The sequence below is a fragment of the Oncorhynchus keta genome, chromosome 3 (assembly GCF_023373465.1).
Source record: "Oncorhynchus keta strain PuntledgeMale-10-30-2019 chromosome 3, Oket_V2, whole genome shotgun sequence".
Taxonomy (NCBI): domain Eukaryota; kingdom Metazoa; phylum Chordata; class Actinopteri; order Salmoniformes; family Salmonidae; genus Oncorhynchus; species Oncorhynchus keta.
In genome coordinates this window covers 9,998,988-10,012,645 of record NC_068423.1, presented here as the reverse complement: position 1 = coordinate 10,012,645, position 13,658 = coordinate 9,998,988, and the positions used below count along the sequence as shown (strand labels likewise).

At 42.5% G+C, this 13,658-nt stretch overlaps 2 protein-coding genes across 3 annotated transcripts; both read right to left on the bottom strand.

The window, feature by feature from the left end:
* Positions 1-1,073: 1,073 nt before the first annotated feature.
* On the bottom strand, positions 1,074-3,597 carry LOC118365840 (pentraxin fusion protein-like). Its single transcript, XM_035748161.2, has 3 exons — positions 3,462-3,597; positions 3,244-3,301; positions 1,074-2,822 (listed from the first exon to the last, which is right to left on the bottom strand). The coding sequence occupies exons 1-3, from the start codon at positions 3,462-3,464 to the stop codon at positions 2,212-2,214; spliced, it is 672 nt and encodes a 223-aa protein (XP_035604054.1). The 5' UTR covers positions 3,465-3,597; the 3' UTR covers positions 1,074-2,211.
* Positions 3,598-4,050: 453 nt separating this feature from the next.
* On the bottom strand, positions 4,051-12,688 carry LOC118365813 (E3 ubiquitin-protein ligase CHIP). Of its 2 annotated transcripts, none has more exons than XM_035748159.2 (8): positions 12,527-12,688; positions 11,167-11,403; positions 10,738-10,936; positions 10,157-10,322; positions 9,723-9,801; positions 9,477-9,533; positions 6,193-6,309; positions 4,051-5,911 (listed from the first exon to the last, which is right to left on the bottom strand). In XM_035748159.2, exons 2-8 carry the CDS (start codon positions 11,278-11,280, stop codon positions 5,786-5,788), a joined length of 858 nt encoding a protein of 285 aa, XP_035604052.1. In that variant the 5' UTR covers positions 11,281-11,403; positions 12,527-12,688; the 3' UTR covers positions 4,051-5,785. The 2 variants fall into 2 exon arrangements, with proteins under 2 accessions (XP_035604052.1, XP_035604053.1); XM_035748160.2 differs by having other exon boundaries at positions 12,550-12,684.
* Positions 12,689-13,658: the final 970 nt, after the last annotated feature.

Here is a 13,658-nt window from a genome sequence, read left to right as displayed (position 1 = left end):
TTGTTCAGAATTATTCCAAAATATTCCTACTCACTAATCTCTAGTCTCCTGCAATATGGGATGTATTCATAGTTCATTCATAGTTCATCCGATCTCAAAAAGTTCAAAAACTTGACTTAACTTGAAAGTTAATCAACCATAAGTAAAAGTTAAGAGGATATGGTGATATGGTGTGTATGGGTTGGGGGTGTAGTGTGATGGGGGGGGTTGTGTGTGCGTGCGTGTGTGCGTCTAGGCTGGAAGGCAGCTAGCACTCCTCTTGGGCATGGATGCGAGAGGAGAGAAAGGAGGAGAGGAGAAACAGAGATGTGTGGTTGAAACCAGAGGGCCGAGGAGCCTGCCTGGGCAGATGGTCCACAAAGGTGTTACTACACAGTGAGTGGGCAGCGCGATTGATGCATTGCAACATTCAAGAAGGTGGAACATTTGGCTGCTGACCCGCAGTCAGAACTCATTCGCCCTCCCCTCCTTATTTAGCTGCTGCTGCTGCTGAGAGCCGACGGGGGGGATTGGGTTCGAATAAACACACACAAACTCGGAACGCCGCACTTTCCCACCCTCTGGGGGGCAGAGGCTGTATGTTCACTGGAAACTCCTCCTTCCTCTCCAAGGAGGTCAAGATGGAGGGGGAAGAGAGAACGGGTTCATAGTGCCACAGAAGAACAGGAAAACTACTAACTACAGCACATAGCTGCTACTAAGTCAGCACAGATCCTTGAGACATGCTTCCCCACAGGGCACACACTGGTTGAATCAACGTCTTTTCAATGAAATTACGTTGAACCAACATGGAATATACGTTGAATTGACGTCTGTGCCCAGTGGGTTCTTTCAAGGGTCAATATTATCAGGACTGCAGCCTACACTTCATTATTTGCTCAGTGAACAAATGTCTATACTGTTCATGTGGTGTTGTTTCTTTTAAAGTGCAAAACATCATTCCCAACATAGGTTATTACACGTGGACAAATGGCCATTTCATTTTAGAACAATGAAACAATGGCACACTATACCACCACTACTTTACCTTGTGAAGGTCTCACCAGCAATTGTAGGAAGAATACAAAAGTGGATGCTCAAAAAGTTCAAAGAACTATTTTCTCTTTAATAAACACACACTTTTAGTTATGCACATGCCAAGATCTGATTTCAGACCCCAAAAGCATTCTTACATCAGTTTAAACATTGAACATTTATGAGAGGGAGTGTGATAACCAAAGGCAACATTATGGCAATAGCTTTTAAACATCAAAATCGCAGTTTGTCCGAAAGCGCAGTTAAATGATCAAGTATAGAAATAATGAATCATCCTTCTCTTTCAGCTTTCATTCACCTTTCACTCATCCTGTTTTCCATAAACAATTGTCAAAATAGTGGTAACATGGTTCACTTTCAGGAATAAAATCAATGATTTTAACGTTGCAGGTCGAATGTAAACAGTTTCAATTTAGCCATTAGCGGGAACAAAAGCAATTGAAATCTTGAGCACAGGAATGTCACACCATTTGGGCTCCCGAGTGGTGCAGCGGTCTAAGGCACAGCATCTCCGTGCTAGAGGCGTCACTACAGGCACCCTGGTTCGAATCCAGGCTGTATCACAACCGGCCGTGATTGGGAGGCGGCGCACAAAGTTGTTCGTGTTCGGCCGGTGTCGGCCGTCATTGTAAATAAGAATCTGTTTTTAACTGACTTGCCTAGTTAAATAACAACTCGCATTATCATAAAATGTATTATTTGGAGCTCACTGATTAAAGAAACAAGCATATACTGCCACCTTGTGGTTAAATCTGGTACATTCCTTTGAAAATAGTGCTCACCAGCCACGAGACAAGTGTATACCACATTTTCACATCTTGCTTCATGAATTAACATAAAAACTGTTGGAATGCTAATAAAATATGGTTAATCTCACCGTCTATGCATTAGGTGAGTGGAAATATCGTATCTATCCTAAATAGTTAGTTATAAAAAGAAAGGACCTTTTGGAATCAACTGGGTTTGACATTTCTGCATAGACTTTTTAAACATCACAAAATGTCCATCTTTTCTTATGAACAACTGGTATTTTGTGAGTGAACATAGTTAATTGACTACATAAGGCATGCAAGTGACTAGATCGAGAAGACCAAACTAATGAAAAAAGGTCAGTAGCAGGCCAGCACAGACACACAAACGGGTCACATCCGCGTTTGCTCGCGACTCCACTCCGAGTCAGTCATCATCCACCACCATCACATTCCCGTTCAGCTGGTACTCGATGGTGGCCCAGTCAAAGATGTTTCCTTTGGTGATCTTATGTTCGTAATGCAGGGCTTGGATCTGGCTTCTGGGCAGCACATAGTCCCACATGTTGAGGTCGGTCACTTCCCCCACAAAGCTCTGCACTGCCTCCAGGTCTCCCAGGTGTTTGTCCGGGTCTTGCCCAAGGAGAACGGTCCCCTTGGGCCGGATGGTATGGCCCGGCTTGTACACCTGGTAGGTGCTGCGGCGGCCGTCCACCCAGAAGGCGGCCAGCCCGGTACGGGACTCCCAGGTGAGGCAGAGACTCGTTCTGAATGTGGTGATGGGCGGCAGGTGGAAGAAGGCGCCGTCGCCACTCAGGTAGAAGGCGATGCGGCCGTCTTTCTCGCGCCACACGTTAAGCTCGTCGTAGTCGGGCGTGCGGTAGGCGAACAGGATGATCTGCCGCTCGCCCTCCAGCTCGGTGGCCACGCGCATGCACAGCGTGAACGCCCGCAGGCCCATCTCCTTTTGGGGGATGAGCGCCACGAAGCTGAAGTCCGTCTCATACGGGAAGACCAGCACCTTTCCGCCCAGGCCAACTGTAAACACCACCACAAACAACATCAACTGTCTATTAGAGCAGTTACTGGAGAAGATGACAACAGTATTGTAGCACATTAATGGTGTAGTCTGAATGGGACTTGAACCCGGGTTCCTGTGACTGTCAGCCCAGCACTTTAAATCGTTAAACCAAGAGGTCCAAACCACTTGACGGTCACTAGATGTTGTACTGCCGTCACAACAATATAAAACAGTGTGGCATGAGAGCAATCTGAATATGACTTCCTCAAAGATGTGCAAAATGTAAAAACATGAGTTAATAGGGATTTTTTTTACTTGAGGTATGCACACATATGAGCTAAAGGACTGACCATTTGGGATTTTACCAAAAATAGTTACGCAAATAAATAATTGTACATTTTTTTCCCTATATTCCATAGCCTACCAACCAAAACATACCTTCATTGGCTGAGGTGACACCCACGATACCCAGTAGGAGTATGAGCCTGACAGTTATCTACCACAACAAACACATATCAGAATGGCAAAGCATGCCACTACTACGGTCATTGTGAAAATAATAAATAGTAGTAAATACATCATATACTATAGTAAAGTGCATATCCTGTTAACAAAATGCCTCAGCACACAAAAAACACTAACAGCATTGCTCTTACCATGTTGATATAAGGTTGTTATTCCACTGAAAAGGTGATGCTAGCGCACTCTGTCACGCCCGTCTATTCTCAATGCCATGGTGTCTGTACGCCTCTTCCCTCCTAGTACCAGACCATTACATCACTTCAATGGACAGATGTGCTGACAATGGACCCGGTGTGTGCAGGGCGAGGGGGGATTGGGTCTGGTTGACACTGGCCTTTTTGTGTTGACTGACACGCCAGAGGGGATGCGCGCACACACTTTCAGAACATGTGATTGTGGGTGTGTATCATATATTAAGCCATTGAATGACTGTGTTTTTTAATAAGGGTGAGTTCTAGGTCCAGCAACCTCATGGTCTTTGTTCATGTACAATTGTGTTTCGATGGGTACTAATGTCTGATTGACAGGTTGATTAACTTACAACTTTTTTTTTTGCTGTCCGTTTTTCGAATTCCCAACCTCCCTAGCACGACACACACCTCAAATGCTGGAAGCAGCACCCCTTGGAGCAGGTTAAGGGTTAAGTGCCTTGCTAAACGTGCGAGATGTGATCAAAAGTAACATTTCACAAGGAGACAAAAAGGAACAAACCAAGGTCACATGTATAATTAACATATCTACATTTAATACAGTTGTTTATTCTCAAGCTCTTCAGAAATCCTCAAAAAGCCATCCCCTCACCAACACAAAACCTGCAGTTCCCTAAAATCACATGCATTCAGTTGAGAAAGGGGGCTTACGTAAACTAATTGAGGAAAAACTGAGAAATATCTAAGACGACTGTCAACAGCTGAGAATTCCAAGCTCCTAGTCAAGGTACTGCAACACTGATTGCTGTGATTGGTTAGAAATGCTGGAAGGGGGACGGACATAGGTTCGATCAAAATAGGGAAAGACACTGAAATGAGAAGGTACAGGAGACAAAGTATTGGGAACATGACTGCTTTGACCAATAGTCAGTTGTCGTACTTACATTTTTAAAGTTGTTGCGAACACCTACTGCTACTGTGTGGTTATAGTAAAGTAGGCATGTATGACGGGGCTTTTCCCTGCAATGGAGTAGGAAAACAATTATTGGCCAAGCAGACCTGAATGCTTATAACAAACCTAAGCAGACCTCATGCTTAACAATGTAGGTAGTCCATTGTCATGTTAAATGCATACTGTACCGGCGGTTGCACTACTAGCCATCAGCCAAACATTGTCCAAGCGCACGCACCTATTGTTTTGTCTCTAATAACAGCAATTACAGCACAGTCCTTCGAAACAGGTTTCAAGAACGTCAAACCCAAAGAGAAAGTAAAGACGATAAAAGTGGAGGCATATGGACTATTAGAGAGGAAATAGAAACGACCTTGTAGAGTCTATGCAGCACTTTAAACTGATGAATTGTCTATCATTCAAATCTACTTCTTGGATGAAGACAAGAATGCCATTTGGTACTACTGTAATAATACATACAACTCGTTGTAAAATAAAATAGGTTTAATCTATTCACTCTCACTATATGCATACATTCAACATAGTATAACTGCCCGCTATGAGGGACTGATATAATGCAATAGAGGACCGTTGACCATCAGTTGGAACATTATAGTTTGTATGACCTTGTTATAACTCCAGATCACAGGCAATGACTTGAAGCAGAGCGACTTGGTTGGTCAGTTTTTCTATAATACATTTCTCACATTTGCCATTATCTTGCATTAAAAAAAAAAAATCCACACTAGATTGTTTGAAAAGTTAAATAACAATTTGGCATCAAATTGACCAAGACCACCAACACTGAATTGTGGGAAATAAGTCATTACAGTACAACTAACCCATTATGTTTTAAAAAAATAATAAATTGAAATAAACAAAAATACTGGAGTAAGAGTAAGATAAAAGGCTAATATTTTCATCACTTAGGTAGATAGTTCCAATGGTTATATTTGAGAAGAGATTGAAAACTTTACATTAGAGGGTTTTGAGACCAGCGTGCAGTGCGATGTGTTCAGAGAGAATTGTGGCACAGATAGATAGAGGGGGAGAGAGAGACCTGAGAAACATGGCCTCCAATTCTGAGGGAGAGAGGACTATCAGAGGAAGGGAAGCGATAAAGAAAGATTTAGAGAGAAGGGGAGGAGAGAGAAGAGACCGATTTAGAAAGAGAGAGTAATCACCTCGAGATATGGCTGTCATTTTGCAGTCCATAGTGTGACCCCCCCTATGTGTAAAGTGCATGTCCAGGAGGGAGTTTGTGAATTCTGTCACTTCCTTTTTTTCCTTGACACTTCTGGTGTGGATCTCAGCTCTGGGGCGTGTGGATCTACGAGCCATAGGGGGTTATGGGGGTTCAATAGTCCTCCACCCAACCGTTCTCCTGGATAAAGGCGTCGATGACCTCCTTCATGGCCAGGTTGGGGATCAGCTGGTCGTGAGTCAGAGGACTCCGGGTGACCGGATCGAAATGGCCCACTCGCTACAGAGGAAAAATGGCATTGGTGTTGCTGTGAGATGGTGGCTTTCATTATTATCCATTTTACTCATGGTTTACAGTTTGCTTTGGATAGTATTACCCCTGTGGGTGAGTGGTTGATCGAGTAGGAACGGCAAGTGTATTTATAGCAATCTAAATTGGTGGTAATTTAGCGGTAAGTGATCGGAAGTGTGGCTAAAACAGTAGGTCTATGAATGGGCAACGGTTAATCTATACTTCTGCTGAGTAGATGTCTAGGACTATAAAAGGATGGTATACTGTACCTGGAGATGCTCCTCAATGTCCTTGCGGTCGTAGGTGATCCCACTGGGGGTGATGCAGGGCTCCCTCATCAACTCAAAGCTGATCTTTCCACACAGGTAGTCAGGGATCTCCCGCTTCTGTGGGGTTCACAAGAATAGACATGCATGTAAAATGATACATACAGCTGAAGTTGGACTTTAGCCAACTACATTTAAACTCAGGTTGTTCACAATTCCTGATATTTAATCCTAGGTTATATTCCCTGTCTTAGGTCAGTTAGGATCAACACTTTATTTTAAGAATGTGAAATGTCAGAATAATAGTAGAGACAATGATTTATTTCAGCTTTTTATTTCTTTCATCACATTCCCAGTGGGTCAGAAGTTCACATACACTCAATTAGTATTTGAATAGCATTGCCTTTGAATTGTTTAACTTGGGTCAAACATTTCAGGTAGCCTTCCACAAGCTCCCACAATAAGTTGGGTGAATGTTGGCCCATTCCTCCTGACAGAGCTGGTGTAACTGAGTCAGGTTTGTAGGCCTCCTTGCACGCACACGCTTTTTCAGTTCTGCCCACAAATTTTCTATAGGATTGCGGTCAGGGCTTTGTGATGGCCACTCCAATACCTTGACTTTGTTGTCCTTAAGCCATTTTGCCACAACTTTGGAAGTATGCTTGGGGTCATTGTCCATTTGGAAGACCCATTTGTGACCAAGCTTTTGCCTTGAGATGTTGCTTCAGTGTATCCACAGAATTTTTCCTACCTCATGATGCCATTTATTTTGTGAAGTGCACCAGTCCCTCTTGCAGCAAAGCACCCCCACAACAAGATGCTGCCACCCCCATGTTTCACGGTTGGGATGTGTTCTTCGGCTTGCAATCCTTCTTCCAAACTTAACAATGGTCATTATGGCAAAAAAGTTATATTTTTGTTTCATCAGACCAGAGGACATTTCTCCAAAAAGTACACTATTTTTCCCCATGTGCAGTTACAAACCGTAGTCTGGCTTTTTATGGTGGTTTTGGAGCAGTGGCTTCTTCCTTGCTGAGCGGCCTCTCAGGTTATGTCGATATAGGACTTGTTTTACTGTGGAAACTGATACTTTGTACCCGTTTCCTACAGCATCTTCACAAGGTCCTTTGCTGTTGTTCTGGGATTGATTTGCACTTTTCGCACCAAAGTACATTAATCTCTAGGAGACAGAACACGTCTCCTTCCTGAGCGGTATGACGGCTGCATGGTCCTATGGTGTTTATACTTGCGTACTATTGTTTGTACAAATGAACGTGGTACCTTCAGGCGTTTGGAAATTGCTCCCAAGGATGAACCAGAGGAGGTCTACAATTTTTTTCCCTGATTTCTTTAGATTTTCCCATCATGTCAAGCAAAGAGGCACTGAGTTTGAAGGCAAGTCTTGAAATTTATCCACAGGTACACCTCCAATTGACTCAAATGATGTCAATTAGCCTATCAGAAGCTTCGAAAGCCATGACAATTTTCTGGAATTTTCCAAGCTGTTTATAGGCACAATGATCTTAGTGTATGTAAACTTCTGACGCACTGGAATTGTGATAGATTATTTCACTTGTAACTCAATGTGTCTGTAAACAATTGTTGGAAAAATGACTTGTGTCATGCACAAAGTAGATGTCCTAACTTGCCAAAACTATAGTTTGTTAAGAAGAAATTTGTTGAGTGGTTAAAAAACTAGTTTTAATGTGTCCAACTTGTGTATATAAACTTCCGACTTCAACTGTAGATATTAATACTACCCCCTAGATGAGTGGTTCCCAAACTTTTTTGAACTGTGATGGGATAAAAAAAGAAGAAGATTAAAATAGGGACATTTGAAGTGTGCCGCATAATGTAGTGGTAATGACCTCCATCTCATCTGATCCACTGATCGTGGTCCTTCTGTAGCTCAGTTGGTAGAGCATGGCGCTTGTAACGCCAGGGTAGTGGGTTCGATTCCCGGGACCACCCGTACGTAGAATGTATGCACACATGACTGTAAGTCGCTTTGGATAAAAGCGTCTGCTAAATGGCATATATTATTATTATTATATTATCCATACAGCAAATCTATTTTGTGAAACATTTTTTATAGATTAAATAGGGTTCATTTGAACTAGTTTAATAGTTCCTTACTCGTGATGATTAATTTGTGTGTACCGAGGGCCAGATCCAGGTATAAGCGGTCGCTTATGCGCCTTGGACACATTCTAAAGGTGCCACTACGGACACAAAGCCATGTTCCGTTTGTTTCTATGACAGAGGCTGTGTTACAGCTAAGCCTAAATCAGACTTGCCTGTGCTAATGGTTCTCAAAGGAGATGTTAAATTATACAAATGGCTTTGCTCGTGATGGGCTTCCCTCAAATTATACAAACGTAACAGCCTGAGCACACCGGACTTGAAACAACGATACAGATGTAACCATGTGTGCCATTCAATGTTTCACCCTGAGCCTCACTGTTGTTTCCAAGTCAAAATTCCATGAGCATCCGAAGGGTCACATTTATAAGGGAGAGTTCGATGTGTGTAAAAAAACAAAACTAATTTTAAATGTTTTTTTATTTTTTTAAAGAGTAATAATGGATTAGGAAAAGTTTTACAGCATACCTGAGAGTTCATCAAGGCACACTGGTTGAAAACCACTCCCTAGACACCATCTAGATCATATTCAATAGGTAACAAATAGAAGAAAACTGACTAAAAAGGGACAGACTACCTGAACTTGTCCAATAAGAAATCCTTGTTTTCCACGGTAAAACATTTAGCTATGGTGTGCCCTAATGAACACAACCCAGTATAGGGGTTTGAAACACCAATGTTGACAGAGGCAAGACGATGTCTTCTTAACTGACAATGACAATTACATATACCAAGTCAACAACTATATATAGGCCCCGATAATCCTTCATAACAAGCCTCGACAAGCAACTTGAGGTGGCGGTTGCTGTAGAAATGGCTTGGACTGGAAATAGGAGGTGGAGTGCTAGTCTATTTTGGTAATCATAACACTGGCACAGCTAAGTGTCAAAGCAAGGGGGTGGGTCAGACAGCTGATCAGAGAAACAGAGTGTGGTCAAATTCTATGTGTTTCTCTAAATTAAATCGTGTGACATTTTATGAATAAGATCAAATATGTATTGTTATTTCAGTAATGCAGAGCTGTGTTGTGCTATGGCTAACGATATTGAATAACCAGTAAGATTCAGTGAAATTAGTCTGGATTGAAGGTTGTTCACAAATCACAGCAAACGGTGTGTTCAACTCATTTTAAAAGTATCACTCACTTTTCTCTTCTCGTCCACTTGTGAAAAGAGCTCCTCCATGTCCATAAGGAACTTGTCCTATTTAGGAGAAAAGCAGAGAGTCGGGTGAGGCTAGCACAGAGCATTAATACAAACGCCCCTCAATATCAATGAGATATGGAGAAATAGGCAACGTGATGGCAATTCAGATGCACGACACCAGTGCTCAATACTTTAAAAGCAAGTGGTTCCTGCATATTGACATAAGAGGATATAGACATAACTTACATGTTTTGATTTGATCTTGACGACGCCGCTGCCACTCGGATTGTCCGACTCTTCGTTTTCCCGGCAATCCGCCACTTCCCTGAGAAAGATATAAAGACGTAGCATTTCCTTAATCACTCACTAACGATCCCAAGATGAACTGGGACAGAAAATGCACCCGCAAATTCTAATGCATTAGCCAGACTTATTCCCCATCTCAACAATTTTATTATCACACATGATTGTGCATGTGTAGAACACTGGGCAGGATATGTTGCAACTCATTAAATGTAATTCAAGTGGGTTCTGGCAATGAACTGATTTGCAATGAACCTACAGTATACGCAATGAACTTCTATGCTTCCCCATAGGAAATGGAATATCAGTGCAGGCGTTTTGCTCATACAAGAGTACAAGTCGCAGTCTAAGAGTGTCAGTCCAGGTCCCTCCCTCACCTCTCCTTCTCAGCCAGGATGAGTTTGGTGAGATAGGCAAGCAGCTCGTTCTCCTGGTTGATGCGCTTCTCCTCGATGCTGTTCCAACGCTTCTTTTTGGCGACCCGCAGGGCACTTGGGATGTCGTCTCCAAAGTTCAGCCGTTGCTCCTTGGCCAGGTTGTAAGCTGCCCACAGAACATGTCCAGATATCATTAATGTTGTCCGTTGAAAGTAAGAGCTTAAAACTGGTATGCGGCCTCTTCCCCCCCCCCCATCTACAGATCTTAGCATTCTACAAAAGAACATTTTAGTTGCACTACAAAATTCAATACAATTTCAGTTTAGTACCAATACACAGTACTAGGCACCTCTGAGGTTTAGTTAGATTGCAGCACATAGCATTCTAACTAGCACTCAAAAACAAAAATGCACATCAATATTGTGTTGCAATACTGAGGGGGCCATATAAATACCATCCATATAATCATATTTATTCACTTTAAAGACAAACTGAGCCTATATTGGTACTGCTACTCTGACTTTGTGAAGGCCCAGGCTTAATCTGTATTCGAGAAACTGGCCCGGAGGGTTGTTCCTGACCTCTCTGCAAGTTGCCGATGGCCTCGTCGTAGTTCTCCAGCTCCAGGTGACACTGGCCCAGGAAGAAGTGGGCCTTGACCGACTGGGGGTCCATCTCCAGCGCGTGCTTGCAGTCCGCCAGGGCTTTGTCGTGCTGCTGCAGCTTCAAGTGGCACAGAGCCCGGTTGGTGTAGTACACCGCCACCAACGGGTTACGGTTCTGTTGGCAGGATACCCAAAAAACACAAACATATTGCACAGGCTACTGTTGTAAGGGTGCATCAGTCCAGCGTTTAGGCTACTTTTTATACGTACATCAATCTATTCACAATAGGTGAATAAGTCAGTGTCAATATCTCATGTCATACCCTTTCAAAGCAAGCGGACAAGTCTAGCCATGTCAACTACTACTACATCATCCGGCAGAAAGGGAGGTAGCTCGCTACTCACGATGGCTTTGCTGTAGCAGGTGGCAGCCTCCTGGTACTTGCGGCAGAGGAACAGTCGGTTGCCCTGTTCCTTCAGCTCCTGTGCCGTGGAACTCTTCTCCGGGCTGCCTGCCATCTTCTCCGGTGGCTCCGCGGCGCCTGCTCCGCGCTGCTTCCCTATCCTGTTCCCCGTCTCTCCGGCTGGCTAGCGGTCAGGTGAAAGAATGGCCAGGCCGTCTGTTCTTTGTCTTCTCACCAACTACAAACGAAAGATGGGCAGCGTCACGCAACAGTCAATGCCTTGCTGCTGCAATGCACCTGCACTGCATTGAGCGCTTTTGATGAGGTGCAGTCGCTGTGGCAACTCATAAATTGAGCCCTCACACTTCACTGGCTAGCTATGCATCATCATCACTGTTGTATGGTTGTGCAACTGCAAAATGCTGAAGTCGAGGTTTGAGATGCAGAAAAGCCAGTCACACCACCTGACCACACTGAAAGGACCGCATTTGTCAAAATTCAGCATATCCATGTCAAGTCCCGAAAGTTAGTTAGGTCAAGACTATAACGTTAGCTCTACTTGCTAACGTTGGTCCATGTCGCAACGAAAAAAATAACGTTAATTAGCTAACATTGGACTAAAGGAGCCGAACATTACTCCTTACTCCAAGGAAGCTACGAGTCAAATACTCCATTGCAGTACGGCTCTAGAAACATAAGTTGCTCTAACGTTACTTTCATATCACATCAAAACCATTAAACAAATTAAAAATACTTTGTCTGTACATCGTTTTAACCGGATTTAATTCAGTTCCAGCACATAGTATTCTCCAGTGATAACACGTTTGTGTCTACCGTTTACACACAGGTGTTCGGAGGCGCAGGTAGTTACAGTACTTAGCAGTGTGTCTGCCCACTTGTCTGTTTCCCGTAAACAAGAGCTGTAAACATGGAAATGTGCCCGTGTGGGAACCATAACCCAATAAAAAGGTGTATCGACTTATTCTGATTTATTTTATTAAATTATTTCTCGCCGATGTCAAAGAATTATGTATGTGAAATGTACTGTAATGGAACTGTGAGTCATGGTCAAGGGCTAGCAACGGTGGTTAGCTAAGAAGGTAATTTAGCTAGCTATCTAATCTTAAAGCTAGCTAGAGTGGACTTTCCCCACCATGAGTTCGCGGTTGACTGAACTAGAAATGATGGCAAATGTATAGTACTTAGCTACATTGCAACGTCCAAATCCCTGCAAACCCCACAACAACCCCTCGCGAATAAACTAACGTTAGCTGGTTAGCTAGCTAAGGGCTAGCCTACCTCAAATATGCGGTTATTTATATACTACTAGCTCTACACAACATAAACATATGTAACCTCACCTGCTCAAATTAATTTCACATACAGGCGGTTGATGTGCCAGTATATTTCGACTTCAATTCTTAATTTATTTGCTTTTCCCATTGAGCTGTTACGACAGAGCTGACAGAAGCTAGCAAGTTTGTTTTTATGCTGACGTCATGGTGTAGACGACGGAAACTCGCGAGGTACGCTTCAGTGAAAATACACGTCTAACAGATGGCACTCTTTGACAATATGTCATCAAATTATACATGCTCATGCAATTCAGAGAATAATGGGTGTAAATGATATACGTTTTTGATATGTGTTAATTGATTCCGTATCATCAAAGTCAGGGTTAGTCTGATTGCCTTTCCGCAGCAACTGAGGCTCACATCACGCGTCTAGCTAAGCAGAATTTGCTCAAAGCAGCCCAGGAAGCGAAATTTCGTTTCATAGTACCCGAAGGTATTGTACATGAGGGAACACAAGTATATATAGATTATATAGATTATATACAATGGACAATTGAGCTAGGGGGTACAATATCACATTACACAAGGACCTTAAGGAACATACATACACTTATAATTCTAACAGCTTTTTTGTTAGTAGAGTATTTAATTGTCTTAAAATACAGTTCAATTTATTTTTGTAGGGTAAGAAAACGTGTTTTTTTGTTTGTAAATTTACATTTGTGAAAATGAAATTTTACCAAAAGAATCAATTAATTTATGTAATTACATTTTATGTAATTTAATTAATTACATAAAAATGTTTCAGCTTATTCCTAGTATACCCGAAGGCAAAGTCATTGGGCGCGTTCGAGCGGATCACTTTTGTCATGACGTTGACCAAAGTTGATCACCGCCTTTCAAAATGTGTTACATTATGGGTATACATTTTCCGATTTGCGACTACATATATAGATAGATAAAGAGGATGACCCAACTCGGTGGAAAATCTGTCTCCCTCCAGCAGATGGCGTTTTTTCGTTGTTTTTCCTCACCAAGCAAGGAGTTTTTTTAACGGAGGTCAATGAAAGTCGAATTTGGTCAACAACAAAAATGTATGGCTTATTTGTAATTCTTATGAGTGTACTGATATAAGTAGGACAAAAAACACTTTATATTAGAGTTTGCTATGCATATTCTTGACATGGGGCTATTAGCA